The sequence below is a fragment of the Trichosurus vulpecula genome, chromosome 2 (genome assembly GCF_011100635.1).
Source record: "Trichosurus vulpecula isolate mTriVul1 chromosome 2, mTriVul1.pri, whole genome shotgun sequence".
Lineage (NCBI taxonomy): Eukaryota > Metazoa > Chordata > Mammalia > Diprotodontia > Phalangeridae > Trichosurus > Trichosurus vulpecula.
The window spans coordinates 47,332,577-47,359,468 of record NC_050574.1 but is presented as its reverse complement, the minus strand read 5'-3'; the positions used below and the strand labels follow the sequence as shown (position 1 = coordinate 47,359,468).

At 48.3% G+C, this 26,892-nt stretch overlaps 1 protein-coding gene across 1 annotated transcript in view; it reads right to left on the bottom strand.

Annotated features, from left to right (window-relative positions):
* KAZN (kazrin, periplakin interacting protein) overlaps window positions 1-24,996 on the bottom strand; it is a 148,222-nt gene extending 123,226 nt beyond the window's left edge. Inside the window, exon 1 of the mRNA XM_036745319.1 lies at window positions 24,372-24,996. Coding sequence (XP_036601214.1) covers window positions 24,372-24,627 — 256 coding nt within the window. The 5' untranslated portion in view covers window positions 24,628-24,996. The remainder of the gene's footprint in view (window positions 1-24,371) is intronic.
* Window positions 24,997-26,892: the final 1,896 nt, after the last annotated feature.

The following is a 26,892-nucleotide window of genomic DNA, read 5'->3' as shown; positions in this document are numbered from 1 at the left end:
TTTTCAGGAAGCAGAAGGAAAAACTAAATTACCTTTATTGGCTGTAAATGTGGGACAATCTTTTAGGGAAAGGTACAGGGGCTACTTGGGTTAAACATCTCCAGGCATCGAGATTCAATCTCCTCTAACCTGTCAGCATTCCGTGGATTACACAGCACAGCAAGGTGGCCCAGGGGCCCATGCCCATGGAGAGTGCAGCTTGTCAGGGACGACTTCATCCTTGTCTCTGTGGCCTCAGCACCTGGCGTGGGGCCTGGCATATTGCTGGCACGTAATAAATGCTTGCTTGTTGACTATTCTGCATATGTTGTACATGCACTTAAGACGGGTCTATCCTGTCTCCTTTGCTAGATGTAAGCTTCTGGAAGGCAAAGATGGTTTTATCTTTGTCTCTGTATCTCCATTACCCAGCATAGTGCCAGGCAGATGGTAGGACCTTAAAAAAAATAGGTAATATCTATGTAGCACTAACTATGTGCCAGGCACAGTGCAGAGCGTCTTACAAATATTATCTTGTTTGATCCTTACGACAATCTTGGGATGCAGGTGCTATTATTATCGGTATTTTACAGATGAGGAAACCAAGACAAACAGAGGCTAGGTGAGTTGCCCAGAGTCACTCGGTTAGAGTCTGAGGCCAAATTTTGAACTCAGAACTTCCTGACTCCAGGCCCAGTGCTCTAACCACTGCACCACCTAGATGCAGGCTTGTTGACTGATTTTCTTTCACTTGGATATACTTTGCACATATTTATCTACAAATATGCTGTCTCCTCCATTAGGAGGTAGGAGAGTGTGGACTCTTCCATTTTTGTCCTTATATCTTCAACACCTAGCCCAATGCCTGGTAAGCAGTAGGTCCTGATCATTGAAAGGATCTTTGCCCCCTTCTGTCATTACAAGGGAAGGCTCACCAGGAGGGGAAGGGTAGACTGCAGAACAGAAGCAGGAAGAGGATGGATTGAGGGGGAAAAACATCTTGTTGAATGAATTTTTAGACTTGAAAAAGGAAGAGTCAGATTGTACCTGATCCATGACATTCTTCCAGAGTTGGAAAGGTTATCACCTGAAAGAGTAAATTAGGCTGTGCTGCTCGGCCCCAGAGGACAGAGCTAGGAGAAATGAGGGGAGGTTACTGACAGGCAGACAGAGAGTTTGTTGACCAGTTGTTTCCTAGTCATGTCTGACTCTTCATGACTCAATTTGGGGTTTTCTTGGCAAACATACTCGAGTGGTTTGCTATTTCCTTGTCCAGCTCATTTTACAGATAAGGAAACTGAGGCAAACAGAGTTAAGAGACTCATCCAAGGTCACATTGCTAGTAAGTGTCTGTAGGTACTATTATTTTCATTTTGCAGTTGAGGAAACTGAGGCAGATTAAGGTGAGTTACTTGCCTAGGGTCAGGCAGCTAGCAAGGGTCTGAGGCCAAATTTGAACTCAGGTCTTCTGGACTCCAGGTTTTACTCTACCTACTGTATCATCCTGCTAGACAGAGATTTAGAACTGTTTAAAAGTGAAAAGGGCTGCCTCTTGGGCTTGTGGGTTCCCCCTCTGTGGATGGCTTCCAGCAGGCCTGGAAGAAGACCTCACGGAGAAATGATACAGAGTGCATTCTTGTCCAGTTACAGGTTGGATTAAATTGCAGTCTCTTCCAACTCTGGAATGCTGGGATTCTGGAAAAGGAGCTGCAAACCTATTACTCAATTAGCTTGTTAGGGGTGAATGTTACTCTGTGCACCAAACTGCTCTCCTGCCCAGGCTCTATCAGTCCAGTGCTGGTGACAGAGTGGTATCCACCCCATTAACATTCTAGAAAAGGGCCCCTTTGCTCCTTCAATCTCTTGGCTCTTGCCAGGAGTCTTCTGGGGACTAATGAGAACATTGCCAACATGCTTTCCTCACAAGAACCTTGGAGACAGTTCATGCAAGTGATTTTAGTCTCATTTCATGCATGGAGAAACTGAGGTTAATGACTTGTCCAGTGGCCCCTCCTCATGGAACCCAATCAGATCTGGGATTTGAACTCTGGTCCCCAACTCTAAGTCCAGGGCTGCTGACTGCTGTACCAGGCCACCTCTCTACTAGTGTCCCCAAAATGCTGAATTCTGTAACTCATTTGGGGACGGCGTAGTGGAGAGTAGTGGTACTGGAGTCAGGCAGACTCATCTTCCTGAGTTCAAATCTGACTTCAGACACTTACTAAGCTGTGTGACCCTGGGCAAGTCATTTAACTCTGTTTGCCTCAGTTTCCTCATCTGTAAAATGAGCTGGAGGAGGAAACGGCAAACTTCTCCAGTATCTCTGCCAAGAAACCTCCCCAAAAAGGGGTTGCAAAGAGTCGGACCCCAGTGAAAATGACTGAACGACAACAAGCTCTCCCCTTGACCAGGCCCCTGTAGCTCCTCCTCATCCCCTCTGAAGGCTTCCTGGTGGGAAAGGTCACTGAAGACCAGCCCAGCCTGGTAGATCAAAGAAAAACATTCCATCTCCCCCATATGTCCGGTATGAGCTGTTGTCCTCTGCTTCGGACTCCCTGGAGAAATGCGTCAGAGAAATCAAATACACTTAGGGCGCCCTCCCTCCTTCCCCAAACATCTCCAGGCCTGGTTCAAAAAGAGGCTATCAGAACTCGGAGAGTGGTGTCGGGGACTCAGTCAGGCACAAACAAGCCTCGGGCCCCACCTGTAAGCCTGCTTCGTTATCACTATTCAGCATGGAACGTCAACAGAGTCTTGTGTACCCTTGAGAACAAAGACAAAAGAGCCAAGGGCTCCCAGAGTCCGGAAGAGACAAATGGGCAGGGTGGGCACCAGCCCCAGCCCACTCATTCCTCTAGGCCACCCCAAATGTGGTAACACTGAGTCCTCCCCTCCCGTTCATACTCCCACGAGCACACTCACACACACAAACACAACACAGCTCTGAATTGCACCATGTCACAACTAGACAGAGATACCAGAGACCATCTCTAGCCTAAATCCATTATTTTTACAGAGGAGGAAACTGAGTCCCAATGAAGGCAAGTGAGTTGCCAAAAATCATGCAAGTAATGAACAACACAGTTAGCATTTGAACTCAGGTCCCCAACTAAACTTACTCCTCTTTCCATTCTATCACTCTGACTCTGAGTCTGGGGTTCTGAACCTGGGGACACCCCAAAGGATGCCATGGACTAGGATGTGCATGAACTTGGATGGGAAAGAAATTATAGCTTCATTTTCACTAGCCTCTAGCTCAAATTTAGATTTTTCTTTACTTATTTAACAACACGAACCTGTACAGTGGTCTACAGGCTTCACCTGACTGCCAAAGGAGTCTATAATAGAAAAAAGGGTAGGAATCTTTGCTCTAGATAATGATTCTCCCAATGATCTGGGGTCATGGTTGCTTGGAGATGGGATTTCTGCATGGATTGGATCATTTCTAAGGTCCCTTCCAATTCTCAGCTCATATAGCTTTTTTAAGTGGCGAGTTAGACCTCAAACTGAGCCAATAGAAGTGCAGGTTTAGAGATAAAAGTGGCCTTAGAGGCCAGGCCTCTCATTTAACAGATAAGGAAACTGAGGTACAAGTTAACTTGTCCAAGGTCACATACATGGGCGTTAAATGTCAGGGATGGGGTCAATGGGTCATGGGAATTAGGTCTAGAAGGGACCTTAGTCCAATAGGTCCATCTACTCCTACCCCCTTATTTTTCAGATGAGAAAACTGAGGCCCAGAGTGCTTAGCTGACTTGTCCAAAATCACACAAGTAATAAGTGTCAGAGGTGGGATGACAGGATCATGAATTTAGAGATAGTAGAACTTGGTCCAACAAGTCAGCTACTCCAAGCCAGTTATCTGACACACAAGGACACACCAAAGAGGTAGTTAAGCACCTTGTCTAAAGGTCAGGAAGCTAACGTCAGAGTTGAGATTTGAACCACATTCCTCCAAATCCTGAATTCTTTTCGATGCCGTGTCCCACACCCTGCCCATTACACCATCTGCCACACCAGATTGTGCAAAGAAACAACATGGAAGCTTTGTTTGTATAACTCTGTAGATTGTTTGGATGCAGCTCGCCACCCCACAGGATGGTGGCTAACAGTGGCTAACCACAGGGAATGCCACGCAGGCTCAGGAGGACCGCCCCCCCCCTTTTCCCAGACTCAGTCTCCCTTCCTCTGGAATGCTCATGAGAGGGAATGGTGAAGAATGATGAGGTCAGCCTGAGAAGTTCCTGAAGAATTCCTGGCTGCCTGCTTACTTTCTCAGACTGCTCAGTCTCTCATCACTGGAGACAGGATGGGGGAACACTTGGTACTTGTGGGGCGTTTGCAATTAGATGTCTGGAGGATTAGGCAGGTCATTACCAGGTAGCAATAGGAGGTTATCTAGTGTGGAGGTTCAGCACCAGTTACAAGCGGACAGTGTCAATGTTACCAACCATCTCCTCTTCTCCAACCCACATCCCCACACACAAAACAGGTATGGACAAAGAAATCTCACTGGGTGACCAGGATGGGCCGGTTCTAAATGCACAAGGCCTCAGATGCCTTAAAGGATATTTCCACTGGTCCAGCTAGATTCATGATGCTCTACCCTGCTGAGGATGCACGAAGCTGGGGGCCCTGGCCAATGGGGCACTTCTATAAAATTTAGGGTTTCAAGGAATGCTGGCCTCTATTGAAACACGTGCCTTTATTGTCCCCATCCATGTTTTCCTGATGCAGTTCTGATGACGGCCAGGGCTAAAGACAGAAGGGACTATGCTGATGAAAGCTAGCATATACATACATACATACATACACATACATTTATACACACATATATACATATACATACATGTGCACATATATAACACACACACACGCACATAATTTTAAGGTTTGTGGAAATCCATAGAAATATTATCTCATTTGATCATCATGACAACCATCAGAGAGAGGTGCTATTTTTATCTCCCTTTTACAGTTAAGGAAACTGAGGCAGACAGCAGCTAAGTGACTTAACCTAGAAAGTGTCTGCGGGTGGGGAGAAGGGAAGAGAATAAGCATTTATACGTGCCTACTCTGTGCCAGGCATTTCGCTAAGTGCCTTACAAATATTATCTTGTTTGGCTAGATTTAGACTGGGGTGGTCCCGACTCTAGGTCCACCATTCTGTCCACTTTGTCACCTAGCTGTCTAGGATGCCATCTGAAAACAAAAACCCAACAACAGCCAAGAAGGGATGTGAGGGGGGCAGAGCTCCGTAAGGAGCACTGATGGACAGCATCGGTTTGCAGACCTGCAGGAGGAATGAACTGAGTCAGCTGTTAAAGCCAAGCTTTGTTTCTGTCACTTACTGTCCACAGGCCTTTTTCTTTTTCTGGTTTAGCACCGCTTTTGTCACTGAGCATGAGAAGAGCCTGCTTAGAATCCCCTGGCCCTGTGCTGGGCGAGCCTGGCAAGGCCATCTGGGCCCCCCAAGAAGCCCCAGGCAGGAAGCCATTCAGAATGCATGAACACCCACACCAGCCCCACAGGGCCAGCTTCCTCTGCCAAAACTCTTCCAGCTCATTTCCATTCTTTCTTTCCAACTCTTCCCACCCCCCCAGCCCACATGGAATCACTCGAAAGCAGTTGTAGGGCCCTTGATATGGCCACATCCATGCAAGTGGGGAAAGACCCCGAGCTTTTCAAGTGTGTTCTCATCTACCCCTCACAACAGCCAAAGGAAGAATTGTAGGATGTTCCACCTGAGAGGGTCCTTAGAACCCAGAATGCCAGAGCTGGGAGGGCCCTCAGAACACAGAATGCCAGAGCTGAGAGGGCCTTTAGAACCCAGAATGTCAGAGCTGGGAGGGCCCTTAGAATCCAGGATGTCAGAGCTGGGAGGGCTTTTAGAACAGAGAATATCAGAGCTGGGAAGGTCCTTAGAACACAGGATGTCAGAGCTGGGAGGGCCCTTAGAACACAGAACATCAGAGCTGGGAGGGCCCTTAGAACACAGAATGCCAGAGCTGGGAGGGCCCTTAGAACGCAGGATGTCAGAGGTGGGAGGGCCCTTAGAACTCAGAATGTCAGAGCTGGGAGGGCCTTTAGAACACAGAATGCCAGAGCTGGGAGGGCCCTTAGAACCCAGGATGTCAGAGCTGAGAGGGCCTTTAGAACACAGAATGCCAGAGCTGAGAGGGCCTTTAGAACACAGAATGCCAGAGCTAGAAGGGCCCTTAGAACCCAGAATGTCAGAGCTGGGAGGGCCCTTAGAACACAGGATGCCAGAGCTGGGAGAACCCTTAGAACCCAGGATGTCAGAGCTGGGAGGGCCCTTAGAACCCAGGATGTCAGAGTTGGGAGGGCCCTTAGAACACAGAATGCCAGAGCTGGGAGGGTCCTTAGAACACAGAACATCAGAGCTGGGAGGGCCCTTAGAACACAGAATGCCAGAGCTGGGAGGGCCTTTAGAACACAGAATGCCAGAGCTGGAAGGGCCTTTGGAACACAGAATGCCAGAGCTGGGATGGCCCTTAGAGCACAGGATGTCAGAGCTAGGAGGTATCTTAGAACAGAGAATGCCAGAGCTGGGAGGACCTTTAAAATGTATACTGTCAAAGCTGGGAGGGACTTTAGGACAGAGACAATACAGGAGCTGGGAGGGGCCTAAATCTCAGAGTTGGAAGGTCTTTAGAACACAGACTCTCAGAGCTGGAAGGGATCTTGGAGATCAAGGAGGCCGCCCTCACCCCTTATTTTATTCAGGGGAAAACTGATACCCAGAGAGGAGGAAATATTTTATTGAAGGTCCCACTGTCAATATCAAGGCTGAGACTAAAACTCACATCTCTCAGTTCTCAAGTCAGAGTCTCTTTCCAAAACACTAAACTCATCCCATGAAATTTCTGGCTGTTTGATGGGGATTTCCCCACACTGATTATTAACAGAAACTTTTTGTCGGTCTAATCAGCCACCTAAGCCCAGTTAGCATCTCAGAAAGTGTGGACTTGGAATCACAAGTTCAAAGCCTGCCTTAAATACTTCCCAGGTGTGTGGCAATCAAAATTCTCCCACTACCTGCCTCTCTGGGTTGCAAAGAGGAATGTGCTTTATAAACCTCAGAGAGCTGTAGAAATGTGAGGTATCAGTCCTGCGGACACAGCTGAAGAACATTCCTCCCACCCCTCCCCTTATTCTCAATTCCTCTTTCTAAACCACTAGGACTCAGGGGTGGGGAACCTGTGGCCGTGGCCTTCTAGGTCCCTGGGCACAGCCTTTTGACCAAGTCCAAGTTTTACAGAACATATTCTTTTATTAAGGGGTTTTGTTCTGTGAAGTTTGAATTCAGTCAAAGGGCCACACTTGAGGACCTAGAGGGGCACATATAGCCTTGAGGCCACAGGTCTTCCACCCCTGCTCCTAGACCAACTATTTGGAAATACCTCTGCTTCACCTGAAAACCCAAAGCCCAATCCTCTGGCTAGGGTTTATCCTGCTGTCCTACCACTTTCCCACCTGTCTCTGCCCATTCCCTCCAGAGTCAGGGAGAAAGAACTAGGGTTCTCTGAGCCCAAAGTTCAAAAGGAGTGGAAATGCCTTTTCCAATCATTGCTGACTGTGCCCCTTCCAGGCAGAAAATCCCATCTTTCCTTTCCCTCCAGGACAACATTTCAGGTAGATGCAATCTCTCTCTCTTAGCCCCTATAGTGTCCTTAAGACAAAAAGCCCTTTGGTTCCCATGGTGCCTTCCCAGGCAGGACAGACCCCTCCTGCGAGAATCCTACAGGACTACATCATCACCAGATGTCAAGGATGGTGAGGGCCACCTCCTTCCATGTTTGACCACTGATGGACAGAATTATTTGGTGAGGCCAGATTAACGTGGCCCAGGTCATAGCTACTGAGTATGAGAGCCACAGGCTGAACTCAGATCTCCTAGAGCCCTTCCTCTAACATTCAGCTACTCTAGGTTTTTGAATTCAATATGGCACACAACTATTAGACAAAGATCCCAGGACTAAGCACTGAGAGAAACCTAGGTTTAGATAAAACATGGTCCCTGCCTTATTATACTGTTAAGGATGGAAGCCGGAAAGCCAGAAATCTTTTATTTTGTACTTTGTATCCCTACTACTTAGCACATAGTAGGCACTTAAAAGAGGCAGCACCAAGACTGGAGTCCGGAAGACCTGAGTTCAAATCTGCCCTCAGACACTCACCAGCTGTGTGACCCTGGGCAAGTCACTGAACCCTATTTGCCTCAATTTCCTCATCTGTCAAATGACCTGGAGAAGGAAATAGCAAACTGTTCCAGTATCTCTGCCAAAAAATATTCCCCAAAAAGGGGTCACAGAGAGTCAGACATGACTGAAAACAACTGGAAAACAACAGGCACTTAATAAATGCTTGTTGGTTGTTTAGGGAACAGGTCAGTTATGCCATATGTTGCTTAGAGAAGAATGGACAGAGCTCTGGAAGACCTGGGTTCAAATCCTGCCACTAACACTTACCAGCTGTGGGACCATAGGTCAGTCAAAACCTCCCTGACTCAGTTTCCCCATCCATAAAAGGGGGATAATAATAGCAGCTCCCTCGCGGGGCTGTTGTGAGGACAAAATGAGAAGTACTTTGCCAAACTCCACTGGCTGTAAAAGTCAGCTATTATTAAGGTTACTAAGTGGTTCAGTAGAGTACTGGAGGCTCAGATTTGAATCCTGCCCCAGACACTCAGCAGCTGTATAAACTTGGGCAGGTCGCTTCAATCTCTTTGTGCTTCGACTTCCTCCACTCTGAAATGAGACGGGCTGGATCTGAAGGTCTCAAGTCCCTCTCTGTTCCAAGACTGATCCTCACGACTTATCCCAGAGCTCAGAAGGTGCCCTTGGAAGGAGCCACAGATGGAGGGTTATCTATCTATTTATATAACCTTGGCACTGGGAACCTGCAGAGGACTCTTCAGGGGCATCGGGAGAATCGGGGAGCTGGGACATGCTTAGGCCAGGAGACCACAGAAGACGCCGGCCCGTCCAGCTGCCAGTCGGACATTTCCGTCCAAAGGCCCCAATCCACAGGACACTGATCAGTCTCCTGGAAACCAAGGTCAGAGCTGTCACTAAGCAGGGTTGGCAAGTTAATCCAGGAAGTGGGGAAGGAGTCCTGAGCAGCGGAGCAGAAGCAGGAAGAGCCAGGCTCCCTCCAAGAGAGAAACAAATCAGGTTGTGCAGAGGCAGAGAAGAAAGGGGATGGGAGGGCAGAGTGGGCACCTCCAGGGAGACACTGGGAAAAGAAGCTTTGCCGGATCTCTGGCCCTATACAGCTGGCTTCTTCCTCCTCTCCACAACTTCTCCTGTTCCTCCTCAAAAAATGAAACAGCAGCCCCCAAATCTAGTCCTTCAGAGGCTTTACAGCACTTTCCCCACAGCAGCTTATGACAGAGGGTGGCAGAACCAGCATAACTGTCCCTATCTACAGATGTGAAGACTGAGGTGCTCCGAGTTACACTGCTAGAACATGCTGGATCCGGGACTTAAGTTGTGTTCTTTCTATTATGCCACACCCCCTTCAATGCCTGGCTCCCAGGGTGCCCTTGGGGGGAGGCATCTTGTCCCCTCCTTTTCAAAACACATGCAGGATCACAAGCCCTAAGATTGGGAGGGACCTTAGAGAACATAAGATCACAGCACTAGGGCTGGAAGACACAGCGATCTAGAACACTCTCTCCCTCCTTTTACAGCTTGAGAAACTGAGGCTCAGGAGGCTAAGCCACTTGCTCAAGGTCAAGTGATTCAAACTCAGGTCCCATGCGTATAAGTCCAGAATTCTTTCTACCACATGATGAGAAAGTCATAAACCTTAATTTTTCTGATGGCAAAGTGGAGGCCAAGAAAGGTGACTTGCCCAAGGTCACACTGATGGTGTCAGAGCCAGGATTCAAACCCAGGTCTTCTGACCTGAAATCCAGCACTCTATCTGTTGCCCCAACACGCTGTCAAGTATTGAAGAAACATTTACCCTTCCCTTGCATTCTACTGAATGAAGCAGCATGTGCATGGAGATGCAAAATATATGAGGAGTAAAATGCAAAGTCATTTCAGAAGGTGTCCTCAGCCGAGGGATGGGGGATGGGAGATCAGGAAAGGTCTCACGTAGAAGGTGGCACCTGAGCTGTGCTTTGGAATCCAAAGAGGCTGATGGGAGGAAGGGGGAGGGCATTCCAGGCAGGGAGACCAGCGCTGTGCAAAAGCACGGTGATGGGAGATAGAATTATTGTGTACAAGGACAAAAAGCCAGTGTGGCTAGAACATAGAGGTTGTGAAGGTAAGAAAGCGGAAAGAAGTCTGGTTGGAGCCAGGATTTTAGATGCCAAATGGGTACCTGTATGGGATGCTCATTAATGTGGGAGCCTCAGGAGCTCTCTGTCCATTCAAGTCTTGGTTGAATGTTTCTACCTGCTTGGAATTCACATATAGGCCCAGATCAGGGTCTGTTGGATATGGGAGGCCCTCAGTGGGTGGGTCCCAGGTCTCCACCGGATTTCAAGTACAGCCCCCAGGATAGTGTCCTAAGCTGTAAACATTTGTTTGATGGGGATGACAACTGAGATCACAGATCTGGAGACAGAAGGGGCCTTCACAGACATCTGATCCAACACTGCCATTTCACAGTGAGGAAACAGGTCCACAGAGTAAGCCACCTGACCAACGTAGTGTGTGGCAGAGCCAGGACAGAAACCTAGGTCCTCTGCCTCTGAGAGCAGTATCTCCACACAGCTAGCTGATGACGAAGAAGGGTGAGCCAGGCATTTAGAACACAGCCTGAAGAGAAGCCAGAGTCTTCTCCTAATTCATCCCCTAGACACCAGGGACCTTGGGGAGCAAGAGGAAGCTCGGGGAGGTCAACCTTCACTTGTTTACCTGCAGAAGAGTGAGTAATGAGTGAGCAGAAAAGACTGGGCCCAGCACAAAAGAAGCAGAAGGATCACCCTCCTTTATTAGAACTGAAAGGCCATTGAAACATGTGATTGGGGGGGGGGGGTGTCAATCAGGCCACCCCTTCAGTCACTGCCTTTCATTTCATTAAGTGGCCAGGATGGGAAGGCATGGCCTGAAGGCCACATCAGACGGCTTCGGTCTCTGAAGAAGCCAACCCTTGTCCCGCCTTCACCCGCCAACTTTTCAGAACCATCCTGGGCTGAAGCCAGGGGCTGTGGCCCAGTTATCCCGTGCTCCTATCTATGGTACTTCAGGTCAGCTAACAGTCTAATCCAGTGTTAAGCACACAGAAGGCACTTAATAAAGGTTTATGGACTGACTGAATGCACCTCAGGCCAGCTAACAATCTAATCCAGTGTTCGGCACACAGAAGGCACTCAATGAATGTTTATGGACTGACTGAGTGAATTAGACAAACTTATCAAGCATTTCTAGCTACCACACTCAAAGTTGGGGGTCGGTGTAGGGGGATAACAAGTTTAGATAGCAACCAATTCCTCTCCTCGGGGGGTTTACTGTTCATACTTCTCACAAAATCACAGATTTCTAGCCCAGAGTGGTCAAGTTACTTGTCCAAAGGCACATAGGTAACTAAGCATCAAAGACAGGATTTGAAGCCAGGACCTCTGAGCCAGCGTCTTTTCTTCTTGACCTCGCTGCCTCCCTCCATCTCTAGTAAAGGGACAGATACAAATGTAGGTAATTATAACACACAATAACATGTATTAAACATATGGGAATGAGAGGCAATGGAAGGTCTGGTGGGGAAGAGGCTGTTAGCACCTGGAGAGATTATCTGTTCAGACTAGCTGATTTCTAAGATCCCCTTCAGTTCGACCCCATTCTATGACTCTAAAGTTTATTGAGATGGATTTTATGAGCTTACACTTATGAAATGACCTTGGGTGAGTCATTGAACATTTCTAGGCTTCGGTTTCTTCCTCTATAAAGTGTAGAGGCTGGAGGACCTTAGATTCAGAGATCATGGAACTGAACCCGTGCATCTGACAGAAGAGGAAACTGAGGAATGGAGATGGAAAGTGATTTACTCCACTTTGTCCCACAGCTACTCAACAACAGAGCCAGGACTGGAAATCTACATCTCCTTACTCCAAAGCCCCACTCGATCAGAGGAGGGAGGCTGTCTAAGGTCCACTCCAGCTCTAAATTTGAGGGCATTATAATAGCCAGGAATACAAAGCATCAGCTGCTGGAGCAGAAGGAGGGGGAAGGGAGAGAGAGGTCCTGTCAGTCTCCCCGGAAGCAGTGACTTATTTTGGCAGGCCGGCCCGGTCCGAGTGATTTGGTGCAATGCGGCCTCGGGAAAATATATGCACCTCTAAGTCAGGAGGCACATGGGTTTTTTTTTTTCTTTTTTGGTAAAATAGATAAGAAGCATAGCCCAGCCCTGGGGTGTTCTGGATGATTCTGACACTGCTGAAATCAAAAAGGGAAAGGCTGTCAGTCAGAATGCCTCTTGGGCTTCCCAAAATACCGAGCCCTGGATGGAGGCAGCGTGGTCTCACAGAGACGGGGACAAGCGCCTTCCACCAAGAAGTGGTCTCATCCAAGAGGCAAGGAAATGGGGCTGCCCTGGCTGGGCAGCGGGTACAGAGGGTGATGGGCTCGGATTGAGGACTGAATTCGAATCCTCACTGTGATGCTTACGAGCTGTGGGACACTGGGAAACTCAGTTCATTTCCCTCAGCCTCTGTTTGCCTCGTCTATGGAACGGGAACAATATTAGCACCCATACCTTACAGGGCTGTTGTGAAGGGCAAATGAGAACCTTAAAGTGCTACGTAAATACTGGCTCCTGGTAGTACCAGGAGTGAGAGCACTAGTAGTATACCAGTACTAACACTACTAGTAGTCCTAGTCCTAGTAGTAAATACTACTGATAGAATTAGTACTACCAGTAGCAGCAGCAGCAGCAGTCGTAATAAACTATAATCCCTGTTAGGCCTACCGCAGTCCCTCCTTTGGGTTAAAGCAAAAGGCAACTTAGATTCTTTTTAGACACCATAGGATTTAAAAACTCAGCAATGAGCCAGGCTGACTTCTTAACAAAAGAGGCAGCTGAGGCCCAGAGAAGTCAAGTGATTTGCCCAAAGTCACACAGGCTGCCAGGCTGCCAAACTCTAGTCACCAATAATCAGACTATGACCCGGCCTACAAACTCCTCCATTGCGGGGTAGTGCTGTATTCATGCTTGTATCTTAGCCAACTGATTGCTGTATACAGAAGGTATTCAATAAAAGTTTTCTGGGTCTCCTGAAGACCTCCCCCTGTCAAATGTCAATACATTTCTTAAGAGGAACAGGTGCACTAATGGAGCAACCCCTATTAAAACCTTAGCAGGCCTAGTTGATGAGATTAGATACCTGTCAGGAAGCTGGGGAAGGGGACTGGGGGCTGGGGTGGCAGGTCCAAGGGGGTCTCAGGGAGGAGGAGGCCTGGGCTAGATGCTACCCTAGGAGAACCCGAGTCCCCAAAGGGCTGAATGAAACAAGGACAGTAACAGTTAACATCTGTAAAGTGTTTTAAGGTTTGCAAAGCTCTTTGTATGAATCGTCTCATCTCATCCTCACAACAACCCTGTTGTTGTCCCCATTTTATCGAAGGGCAAACCGAGGCTGAAGGGTTAAGGGATTTGCCCAGGATCATGCTGAGGCAAGATCTGAATTCAGGTCTTCCTAACTCCACGACCACATCCAGCTAATAACCATGACAAAAACAGTAACTGTCATCATCATCATGTCACAGAAATATCTATCTAAGGCCTTTTCTTTAGCATTTTCCTCCCCACCACCTTACAAGGACCTGAAGTCCACCTTCCTGCCACTTTCTGTCATTACTCCTAGTTCTGTTGTCTATGGCCAAAGTGAACAAATCTAATCCCTCCTCCTCCCCCATGACAACCTCTCAAATACTTGAGGGCAGCTACTCTGGCTCCCTGGAACTTCTCTTCTCCAGACCGAATGTCCCCTAGTTCATCCAACTCATATGACCCAACTTGAGGCTCTTCACCAGTCTGGTGTCATCAACGGCGACTCTGTCAAGGGTTTAAGTGAAAGGTCAGATAACCAGACTTCCTTGGGGAAAGGAGCATGGGGCAGAGTGTAATAAACTGGACCTGGAGTGGGAAGGTGAGGATTGGGGTGCTGGTTTGCCTTTTGCTAGCTGTGGGACTCTGGGCAAATCCCTTTAACTCTCTGCAAGTTGGCCTCCTTCTCTGTAAAACGAAGGATCATAGATTTATAGTTATAAAGGACGACAGAGGTCACCTAATTCAACACACCCTCTACCACCACCACCACCACCACCACCTCCTTTCCTCCCTCCCTCCCTCTCTCTCTCTCTCTCTCTCTCTCATACACACATACACACAGACTTATTTTACAGATGAAAAAACTGAGGTCTAAAGAGGTTGTGACTTGCCCAAGGTAGGCATGGCAGAACTGGGATTTGAACTCAGGTCCTCTGACTCTTGAACCAGTTCTCTTTTCATAACAACTTAGAGATTGGACTGGAAGAGCTCAGAGGCCTCTTTTAGCTAAGTCTATGGGAGGTAGCCCAAATCCCTTCGAAGACAGAGCTCACAGAAGTTAAAAACCCAGCCCAGTCACAAGCCAACAGAGCTGAGGGAGCGCTGCCATTCACTTTGAGAAGACTTTGCAAGAGTTATGGTCTGAGGAGAGCAGCTGCTTGGCGCTTAAGATTGGAAGGAGCTACAACACCCCCAAGGAATTCTCATTTGGCTTTCCAGAGCACAGGAGAAATTTTGCTGGAGGAAGGTAGGAATTATTATAATTGGAGAAATGATAATCAGGAAAAGTCATCCTCGGAGCCAAACGGGAGACGGGAGGCCAACATCGGGAAGGAGTTGTAGAGGGCGCGGGCAGGCAATGAGCAGACATCTTCTACAAACATAAACAATCTGGCTGAGGAAAGAAATGGGGAGGAAGTTAAAAAGGATAATTACCATGCCTGCCCCGAGATAAACAATGAATGTCAGTTTGGAAAAATTACTACAGATGATTCAAATATGCTTGCAGCTGACAGAAGGCCAGGGAGACTGACGGAGAAGGGCTGGCTGGGAACGCTGATGGAACATTCGTGCCAATGGTGGCCGTAGAGCCGTCCTTGAAGGCGTAGACTAGAACGTAGGGTCACAGGATCTCAGAGCGGTGAAGGAGAGGACCTCAGGGGCCCCCTGGGCCAATCCCAAGGGGACAGCAAAACTAATGCTAGATTTCAAAGTAAAAGACTTGGGTTCAAATTCCAGCTCTGCCTCTTAATACCTATGTGACCTTGGGCAAAATATGGCCTCTCCGAACCTCAGTTTCTTCATCCATATCCAACCTCTACTTTCATCCTTTTAGTGATAAGGAACTCTACTGGTTCTCCTGGGACAGCTCCATTCCCTTCTTGGGCAGCTCTGATCGCCTGGGAACTTGTCCTTCACAGAAGCACAGGCCCTTAGAGGTCAGATGGGTTCTCATTCATCTAGACCAACCTACTGCTAAATCAGAGGAGGGAGACTGGCTGCCCTTTTATCCCATTCACCATAGGTATGACTCCCCAGAACAAAGTAACTCCCTTCCCTGATCATCATTTGCCACTGTGTTGTCTCCTCCATGAGAATCTAAGCTCCTTGAGGGCAGGGACTGTTTTTTTTTTTTTTTTATATCTAGCATTTAGGACACTGAATGGCACATAATAAGTGTTTAATAAATGCTTTTTTTTTTTCAATCATTCATTTATGGGATCACAGATCCAGGGCTGAAAGGCATCTCAGATGCCATCTAGTCCAGAACTTAGCATGGTGCCTGTGTACACAGTAGGTGCTTAATAAATGTTTGTTTTTTTAAAATCTAGTCTAACACCTGAGGCCCAAGGGGGTTGTGACCTCCCCCAGCTGAAGAGGATGAAAAGTGGGATTTGAATTCAGACTCTCTAGCCAGGCTTCTCTCTACCACATCATGCCTCCTTTAATCAGACTTTATGAGCGGTCATTCCAGCTTTGGCTTAAAGATCCTATCTCTCAATGAAAGCCATTCTACTCTGGAACATCTAGAATTCTAAGGAAGGTTTTCCCTGACATGACCTTTTTATAACTGCCAGACATTGCTCTATGGCTCTCAGCTTTACTGAGAGGGAGCTTGGTAGGGTAGAAAGGATATTAGACTTTGGGCTTAAGACACTTGGTTTTGAGTCTTACTTAACCATCTCTGTCACCCAGAAGTCTATGGACAAGACTCTGGCCCCTAGCCTCCTAGCACTACAGGTTTCGGAGCTGAAAGAGACCTGAGGGACCTTTAATCCAAAGTCCTCACTTTAAAGATGAGGAAACTACCAACCTACCAACCCACCTGCCCAAGGTCACCCAGATGTTTAAAAGGCACCACACATAGAACACTAGACTTGGGAGTCAGGAACATCCAGGTTCAAATCCTGCCTCGAAATATTTGGTAGCTGTGTGATCCTAGGCAAGTCACTTAACTCCTCTGGCCTCAGTTTCCGGATCTGCAAAATGAAGGGGAATAGCAGAAGAGCCAAGACTCTAATTTCAAGTTCAGAGGTCTCTCCATCATATTACACCACACAGCCTTAGTCCTTGTGCATAACTAACACAGATCCCAGTCCATTCCCACCCTGCTGATGGGAAGGCCCATCTGCTATCTTTTCCAAAGCTGGCTCCACTCACTACAGACCTCAGGGAGCCTGCAAACACCACAGCTTCCTAACACCAGGCTGGGGGAGCTTTCTGAGTACATAACATCCCCTCATCTAGCCCTAATGGGCAGCTTTCTCCCAGCCTCCTTAATTCCCAGAAATTGGAGATGCAATCTCATCCCCACTGCCTTTTCAGAAGGGCTAATAGAAAACTGACAAGTTACTAAAGGCACTGAGATAAGCCACTACTTAAACTGCATAAAAGGGAGAAAAGGGCACCCATTTGTGCAAGAAAAAAGGAAGTTAAAAAAAATTAAAAACCAACTGGTTCGGCCTTGGGGGTGGGTCTATTTATTTCTGTTTGCGCTACCAGGAGAAAGTCTCCAGTGAGCTGACTTCTCCAGGGGAAAGATCGTAGTGGAAATTTCCCTTTAAAGATTCCATACCTATTACACCTGCCCGCAGATTAGGAAAGCACCAGCTAGGTGACTTCCCAAGCTCCTCTGGGGCAAATGAGGGAGGTTTATTGGGCAGCTGTGTCTTCTGGTAACCTTGGAATCTCAGAGTTGGAAAGGCCTTCAGAGGGGTCAGAAGCTCAGGCAATCGACAAGAATTAATATAACTAGTATTTATATAATGCTTCCATGTTTTGAAACCCTTTCCCATCTGGTATCTCATTCGCACCCCACTCCTGAGGAAGCTGCTATTCTAATTCCCACTGAACAGATGAGAAAGTGAGGCAGAGAGTTGAATGGACTTGTCCAATGCCATCCCACACCGAGGAGATGAGTTTGAGGCAGGATTCCAACTCAGATCTTTCTGACTCTTAAGCCCAGCTCTCTCTCTACTGCCCTATACATCTGAGGTACCATGTGTGCTAAGGGCACAAAGAAAGGCAAAATACAATCGTGGCCGTCAAGGAATTAACGCTCTAAAGTAGGGAGCAACATGTAAATGAATATATACATACAAGATGGATACAGGGTGTAAGAGCAGATATATGCATAGGTAGGTGCATGTGTGCATGTATATTTGTATATATGTGTACATATGTATGTGTATGGATATATGCTCACAGATACAGAAGGGACTTCCGAGGTCATCTCGACTAGCACCCTCATTTTATTGCTGTTCTTCAGTTGTTTCAGTTGTGTCCGACTCTTCTTGACCCCTTTTGGGATTTTTTGGCAAAGATACTGAATTGGTTTGCCATTTCCTTTTCCAGCTCATCTTACAGATGAGGAAACTGAGACAAATAGGGTCAAGTGACTTGCCCAGGGTCACACAGCTAGGAAGTGACTGAGGCCACATTTGAACTCAGGAAGATTCGATGTCTTCCTGACTCCAGGCCCAGAGCTCTCTCCACTGCACTCCCTTGACACTCTACCATACTTTTACAGGTGAGGTTTGCCCAAGGTCGTCAGCCTCAGAGGCGGGATGGAACCCCACCCAAGTGGTCCAAACCACCCTGGAACAAAAATCCCCTTTACAGCATCCCAGACAAGCACTTCCCCACCTTCATTTCCATCACTGAGGGCCAACTTTATCAGATTCTCCCCAGCCAGCCTCTTCCCTCCCCCCAAGCAATAAGCATTTATTACGTACCTACTAGGTATGAGATGAGGGGAGGGGGTGATACAAAGACAAATTTAAAAAATGTCCCTGCCCTTGAGGGATTCTTTCATTCCAGAAAATTAAGAAAAGTCACTTAGAACATGGGATGTCAGGGCTGGGAGGGCACTTGGAATGCAGAATGTTGACAACTTTGCACCTGGACTATGTATTACATACATTATTAAATGAGGTCATGGCTGGGATGCTAAATAACTCTCAGCCATTATTATTATTGTTAGACGTGCCCTCTGGCCTGGCCACACAACCCAGGCCAGTTTGGGCCCTCTCCAGTTGTCCCCTACGGTCAGTACAAAGCTACTTGCTAAGACACACCTTAGCTGCGCCAGCCAGGAAGGTGCGGGAAAATCCCGCCTTCCCCACTCAGCAATCCAGCCTCGAATCTCAAAACCACCCTCACTTCCCCAGCCCCCTTCACCTAACTTGGAATTCCTTTCATCTCCTCAAACCAGGGAAAGAACTCTTGGGAATTTTATCTGCTGGGCTCCTGGGGTGAAGCCTCCTTGTAGTAGGGCTGAATGTTTACTTCAGTCACAATTTCCACCCAAAATAGTTTCTGTTGATCTCCCGAAGGAAAACTCCTGACCATCTCTAAGAGCAGCCAGAGAAACCATCATCCCTATGGCCGGAGAACCCCGGTGCCTGGCCATTGTGGGAACTGTGGGGGAAGGGAGGGAGCAAAAAGTGGGGTTAGGGGGAAGGGAGGGGTGTTCTTTGGTCTCTGGACATGGGAGGCAAAAAGGAAGTGACTTGGTTAGGAGGCAGGGTAGTCAAATGAGCAGATCTCAGGACTCCAAATCTTGGCTTGATTGTAAGAAAAATCGATTCTCTATTACATGTCTTGGTGTTATACTTTAATGGATTATGGGCTAGTCACTGAAGTTCTTTCCAATCAGTTTTCCCATCTGCAAAATGGAGCTGATAACACTTATAATACTTATGTCACATGATAACATGAGATAAGCTTTGTATAGAGCTATGTAAGTGTCAGTCATCACTACGATTGCATCATCAACATGAGAACTACCTTCATCAGTTCAGATTGCACCCTGCCTACTCCCTGCTCGTCCAAACTTGCCAGAGGCCTTTCCTCTGGGTCTTTTAATATTTTCTGGATGCCAGTACATAGACTGTCCATCTGTAACCTGAAACACAACTCCCCCTGCCCGACCTTTTTTTATTGTAGGCTCTCAATTGGAAAGGGCTCCAGAGGCCATTTATTTAGTCTAACCTACTTCTACTCCAGGTAGGAATCCCACCTCCAAGCAACCCCGACTAGTGAAATGCAGCTTAGGTTTTAGCCAGGGAAGCTTGGGATGCTCATATACTGAGGGGGGAAAATCAGTGTTGGTCTAATGGAAAGAACACCATGCTCAAAGTCCCAGGACCTGAGTACCAATCCTGCCACTGCAGCTTGGGCAAATCACTTACCCATTCTCACCACTGTAAAGTTTGTGTGTGTGTGTGTTTTCTATCACTTATGGCATGTCCAAGTCATTATGGTAAAGACAATACAGCCTCCTTACAGCAGATGATATAAAGTGGCCTCGGTATGGCCATGTGCAAAGTGTCAATTACAAGAACCAATCTCTTTCCGCCCCCAAGGACTGTCTATCATGAGGGCTAATGGTACTTCGGTGTTGGTGCCTTGGAGATAGGTGTTCATGAACAGATCGTGTCATTAAGATCTTGTTGTTACAAACACACCAGTGGCATCTAGTTATATACAAGAGAAACACATCCCTGTCTAGCTACATTCTACGTGAGTATTTAGATAACAGCACCTTCTATTTATAAGGCACTTAATGACAGAACTCCAAGGATGTAGAGATATGCTAGTAGATTCATCACCACCTCATTGCAGAGTTTAGAGACAGAGGCTCAGAGAAGGAAACCTATCTACCTGACCCCAGGTGGATAGATACCTCCACCTAACCTAATCAGATGACCTCCACCTTGGGTACATCCATGTTTGTGTCAATATCTCCTCAAACAACAGGCTCACTAGGTAATTAACTTCTATTACTCCTAGGACCTGCACCTTTACTCCCCCACATACACATACATGACCCCCACATACACACACAGGCACGATCATGACCTCTATTCTGCCATTGTCCCAATTGTTAGCCCTCTATGAACCACAGCGCCAAAATTCTTCTCTCTGATCCCAAACTCCTATATCCCCCCAGTTAAAACACAACCCTTCACATAGTAAATGATCAAAAAAAAAAAGTTTTTATTAAACTGAAGTAACTTGCCCAAGGTCACACAAAATCAAAACTCTCAGTTTCCTTCTCTGCACAGTGCCTGGCACACAGTAGGACACTTTAAAAAAATACTTTTCAAAAAATCTGGGGCTGTTACTACTTCACTTCAGGGGAGATGGGGGAAGTAGAGGTACCAGAGCAGGAATAAACTTGCCCATGGTTACGTAATAATACCTCCCATTTCTGGAGCATTTCAGGGTTGACAAAGCACTCTTGTTACACTGCTGTGAGAGTCAGGTGAGACAGGTATCATATCATCTCTATTTTAGGCAGGGGGGAACCAAGGTACAGAACAGCTAAAGGATTCCAAGACACCATACTGGTAGCAAGTTCAGGAAGTGGGATTTAAACCCAAGCTTTCCAACCTGGTCTCTTCATTATTCTATATAGTCTGGGTAGTATAGGAAAGCTTTGTTAAGAATGGGATTTAGGGGCAGCTAGGTGGTGCAGTGAGTAGAGCACTGGCCCTGGAGTCAGGGGGACCTGAGTTCAAATGTAGCCTCAGACACTTGACACACTTAGTAGCTGTGTGACCTTGGGCAAGTCACTTAACCCTAATTGCCCTGCCTTCTCCCCTCCAAAAAATAGGGTACAGCCCCTTCTCTGGGAGGATGGGGGGTCATAGATGTGCTTGCATATGACATCAGATTTTTTTCCCATTTTTTTCCTCTTTCTTTTTCTCCCCTTTAAATTCTTTGCAAAAAGGCCTGCTCTCTGGGAGGAGTTGTAGGGAGGAAAATACTGAGGGGAAGATAGATATATAATATGTATTAAGATACACAAAAGATAAAAACAATTTCTTAAAGATCTGAATAATGCACTTTTTTAAGTAAAGGGGAGAGATCTCATATCCCCTTTCTATTGGTCCTATGCTCTTTCTAGTCAGGGGAAGCAGCAGAGATAGGCAAAACCCTGGCATGGAAGCTGACATTTCTATCCCTTTGTGTTGTTGTCTGCTTGGAGCAGGGTTTTGACTGGTTTGGACCAGGTTCAGGTGCCTTCCTTGTGTACATCACACACACACACACACACACACACACACACACGCACACGCACACATACATATATACAGCATAAATAACTCCAGCAGATGTGTCTAGAGTCCTAGGTTACTGCAGCATTCCGTGTTAGTATAGGGATCACAAATCCCTGCCAGATCCAGAGAGGGAGGGAGAGACAAAATTACAGGAGGATGGGCTTGTTCACAAGAGGCCAGGCCACTGCTGCCCTCTGTCTCCCAAAAAAGTCCAAACAGTGCAAGTTTCCTGTGAGGTCTCTCCAGGGCACAGAAGTGACTATTCTCTGGGAGAGTTCATTTCTGAGCCAGCCTTTCCATAGGAACCGTCCCATTCAGGTTCACCAGAATCACCAATAGTGTTCCTGCATTTCAGTTGCTCCTAGAAACAGAACAGTGTGGCGGCCAATCCCGGCTTGGCTGTGGGCAGATAGGACTAGTCTCTGCAGTTGGAAGAGAGGTCTTAGGGCCTGTATCCCTGGAGAGCAGAGCAGCCTAGACAGGTTAGGGCTTGAGGCCTTCCAAACTAACTTCCCTCACTTGAAAGGAAAGAATTAAAGGCCCTGGTAATGCCAGGAAATCTTTCACCACTGGAAATACCAGGCAAAGCTTCAAACATGGATTATGCTTTAGGGTGAAAAAAGTACTGGTCATAGGGGTCAGAGGAGCTGGAGTCTAGTCCCAGCTGTGCCAGGGTCTCCCTATTTGACCTTGGGCAAGTAACTTGACCTCTTTAGGGTCAGTTTTACCATCTGTCAAAGGACTGGGTTAAACTAGATAGTTTCTAAGGTAGATCCCCATCTCCCAGGTCTGACATTCTCTAGTTCCCTCTCCCACCTCTCCCATTCTATATTCTAAGGTCTCACTAGTTCTGACATTCTGATCTAAGTGCCTCCCAATCTGACATTCTGTATTCTAAGGGCCCTCCCAGCTCTGACATTCTCTGTTCTAAGGGCCCTCCCAGCTCTGGCATTCTGTGTTCCAAGGGCCTCCCAGCTCTGACATTCTGTGTTCCAAAGGCCCTCCCAGCTCTAACATCCTGTGTTCTACGGGCCCTCCCAGCTCTGACATTCTGTGTTCCAAGGGCCCTCCCAGCTCTGACATTCTGTGTTCCAAGGGCCCTCCCAGCTCTGACATTCTGTGTTCCAAGGGCCTCCCAGCTCTGACATTCAATGATCTAAGTGTCCTACCGGTAAACCCCTTCCCAGCTCTGGCATTTTGCATCCTTTTATAAACCTCCCCTGGAGATCCCCTTGTCCTACATCTAAGTCAATTCCTACATATAAAATCATAGGACCATCAGGCATGAACAGACCGAGAGAAGTTATCAAATCAGACTGGAAGGAAGAGATAGGAAGCAAGCAGACCATGTAAGTGCGTGGTCCAGCCATGTTCAACCGAGATCATTTTAAAAGCTAAAATGTGTTTCCTGTGCTTTGGGCAAATGTTTCACATTAGCGAAACCTCTACAGTTAGAGTGGCACATATGCTTCTCCTCCACTGAAGTTTCTTTTCCTGTGTTCCTTGATCTCCATGGAGTTCAACTGTTAAAGAGAAGCACCCATCTCTGCATTTCAGATAAAGGAGCACAAACAATGTCTGCCAGCAGATAACAATGGGCTCCAAGAACTTCTGAATCATTTACGGATTAACTAAAGGTAGATGCTGGGATTTATTGTCATCTTAACTTCCCTCCTGGTCCAGCTGCCTTTTTCAACACATCCCCCCCAGCAGGGTTCAGTAAAGTTGAAATCCACCCACAAGGCAAAGTTTCTCATCCAGAATTTAGAGTCCAAGAAGCTACATTTGAATCTCGCCTCTGCTGCTGACTCCGGCAACTGACTTCCTCTGTCTAGACCTTGGCGTTTTCTTCTGGAAAAGGCGGGGGCTTGCCTAGTTGGTTGATAAAGCCCCTTGTAGATCTCAATCCTATATCTGCTCTAAGCACACGGAGGACCTGGTTCTATCACTTCTGACATAGATAGCTTTGTCTGGGTCTCAGTTTCCCCCTCTGTTCAACGGGAGGATTGGATAGATTTGGAACTGGACAGGGCCTTAGAGGTCATCTGGTCCATTTTACAGATGAGTATACTGAGACTCAAAGGGGTCAAGTGGCTTGTTTACAAGTAAGAAGGGCCGGAGCTGAGCTCGAGAGATATGGTTCTTTTCCCCATGACCTCTAAGGTCCGAAGCTATGATCCGATGGCCTCTGTATTTGGCCTTGACTATGCATTGTAGTCACCCTTCCCGCTCTCTGCCCCCTCTCACCTGGGACCTGCCAAACACACTTGTGGAGGATTGCCCTGCACCTGGGGATGAGCTCGCCCGCCGGCACGGATCGCTGAGCCAGTCCCCAGACCCACTCCTGGGACGTCGCCGGAACTGCGAGCCCTCGCTCGGGCTCCCGAATGTAAACACCGCTGCGCCGCCTCCCGCTCCCCACCAGAAGGGCATCGCGCCGATCGCCTCGCTCCCCAGCCAACAAGTTCGGGGCCGCGAGAACTTTTGCTCGCCAACTCCCCGCAAACATCTGCTCCGCCAGGGGGGAGGGGTGGTCCCAAGCTCGGTCCCAGGGTGGCCCGCCAGGCGGCCAGCCGGCCGGCCGGCATTGTCTCCATCAGTGCCCAGAAGCGCAAGCCGGGTTAGGTCTGCAGACTCGACAATAGCCAGGGCCTGGAAGCCCTAGCTCTCCTCCCGCCCCCGCCCCCCTCACCCTGAGGCCGGCTGGGGCTACCGATTCCAGTGCCCCCGCCCAAACGGCTCCCCTCCCCTAGCTCCCCGAGGGGTCCCCCAGAGCGCTCGGGCGCCGAAGCCGCCACCTACCAGGCTTCCTCTCGTCACCGTCGGATTTCATGGTGGGCGCCGCTGGCTGCGCTCCGAGGGGCTGGGGCCGGGGCTGGGGCGCCCGATGGGGTTCGGGCTCCGACTTGGGCTCAGTCCCCCGCCCCCGCCCCCACGGGCTAGCTCCCCGGCCTCGCTCCCCCACGGGCTCCTCCCCGGCACCGCAGGAAGTGCACGCTTCTACCTGGCCCGTGAGGAATTTGACCCTCTCCCAGGTGGCGGAGTCCGCCGCTCTCATGATGGCAGGGGGGGCTGGGGGCACCGCAAGGGAACGGGGGCGGGGCCTCACTTCATAGCGCCGGGCCGGGCGCGGAGAGAGCAGAGAGGGAGCGAGAGGTCCTCGATCAGCCCCCGGTCCAGACCGAAGGAGAGCCCAAGTTGGGAGGCCGGCTACTTGGAGCCGCCTCGGAGGCTCCGGGATCTCCCCAGGTTGCGGGAACCGCGGGGCTAGGGGTCCCACTTCATCGCGCCCGGTGCCCCCCACCTTCCGCGGCGCCCCGGCTGCAGGATGCAGCGAGCCGGGTCCAAACGGGCTTTCGGAAATAGGTCACTTTGTGAGCCGAGGCTCTGCAGTGAGCAGGACGGGGTTCTCTGGGCATCGGCGGCCTCTCACGTGAGAAGGGATCTTGCTTCGCTGCCTCCTCCTCCTCCTCCTCCTCCTCCTCCTCCTCCTCCTTCCGGGATGGCAGAAGGCTCTTCGGTGGCCACGCCCCCAGCCCATCCCCCTGCCGGCTCCTCCCCTCCGATCCCACCCACAGGAGTGAATTACCCAGCTCCCAGACCCGCTGCTAGGGAGCTGCTCTCTGAGGACGCTGCTGGAGAACAGTCTCATGGGACCTGAGCCAGCAGTGAGAGCGGGAAGGCACCGTAGAACAACCCCCCCCCCCCGATTTTACAGATGAGGAAACTGAGACCTATAGAAGTTTAGTGACTTGCCCTGGGTCATCCAAGGAGTAGGAAGCACAGCTGGGATTTCACAGAAATCATGTTTAGATTTGGAAGGACCTCGGAGACCATCTGCTCCAACCCTCTCATTTTATAGACGAGGAAACTGAGGCATAGAGCAGTAAAATGACTTTCCCGGGGTCACATACCTAATAAGAGTCTGAGGTGGGATTTCAACCCAGTTCCTCCGATCCCAAAGCCAAAGCTCCTAAAGGGACCTTAGAAACGGATCATCTTATGCAGACTTTCCCACCCCATTTTACAAATCAGATCAGGAAACTGAAAGATAAGCCTTTGCTCTCGAGTCTTCCAGTAAGTAGGCACCCTCCCTCAATCTCTCTGTATTTACCCAGTAAACAAGAATGAAGGTTCTTGAAAGATGTCACACTAGGACGCTGATTCTGTAAGGTCACACTAAGGCACTGAGTCACTTAGGAGACATAGCTGGATTTGGGTTGGAAACTCTTGTTACCTACCACCTATGTGCCTTTGGGCAAGTCACTGCTGTCTCTGTGGGCTTCTGTTCTCTTTGTCACGTGAAAGGGTTGGACTACAAAGTCAGGGGATTTTCACATAAGCAGACAGAAGCTTTAGAAGGTAATATTCTGCCAGTGCTGAGTCTTAGCACAATAAAGTTGACATTTATATACTCTGAAAAGGTTACGCTAGATGGCCTCTGAGATCTTTTCCATCTCTATATCTATGACCCCATATTGCTTTGAAGTTTTACAAAACACAGCACACCTGTAAGATAGGGGCTACTGTTATCCCCGTTCTCCAGATGAGGAAACTGAGGGTCTTGTCCAAGGTCACACAGTTAAGTAAGTGTCTGGGGCAGGGTTTGACATTGGGTCTTCCTCACTACAGATCCAAACCTATGTCCTTGTGGACCACACTGCCTTTGAATCTTAAGACTTACTAAGCCCCCATGTACAAAACAAACCACCTTCCTGAGACTCGGTTTCTTTATCTGGAAAAAAGAGGCAATATTACTGGTGGTGTAAAACCAAATGATATCATTTTTTCTAAGAAAAGCAGTGTGGTATAATGAATATCACTGGCCTCCAAGCCAAAAAGACTTGGTTTCAAGTCCTCTGGCCTTTTGGGTGAGATACTTAACCTCTGAAATCTCAGTTTTCCTCATCTGTAAAATGAGGGGGGGGGGGATTGGTCTATGGCAGGGGTAGGGAATGTGTGGCCTCGAGGCTACATGTGGCCCTCTAGGTCCTCAAGTGCAGCCCTTTGACTGAATCCAAACTTCACAGAACAAATGCTTTTATTAAGGGGATTTGTTCCGCAGGTTCCCCACCCCTGGTCTATGGTTTCTATGGAGCTTCTTAGCTCTAGAAGCTATGGTTCTATGATCTTAAGGCTGTGGGACCCAAGTAAGTCACTTATGTGTCCCAGGTGGCTCTCTAGGTCCTTAAGTTGCTGAGCAAATGCTGGTGAGCATGGGGCATTTCCTTGTTGGGAGCTCTTTACATTAATGCAATCATAGGTCTGTTCATTCCCAAAAAGGGAGAATAACTATGCTTGCAATCGTATTATATCCTTTCTG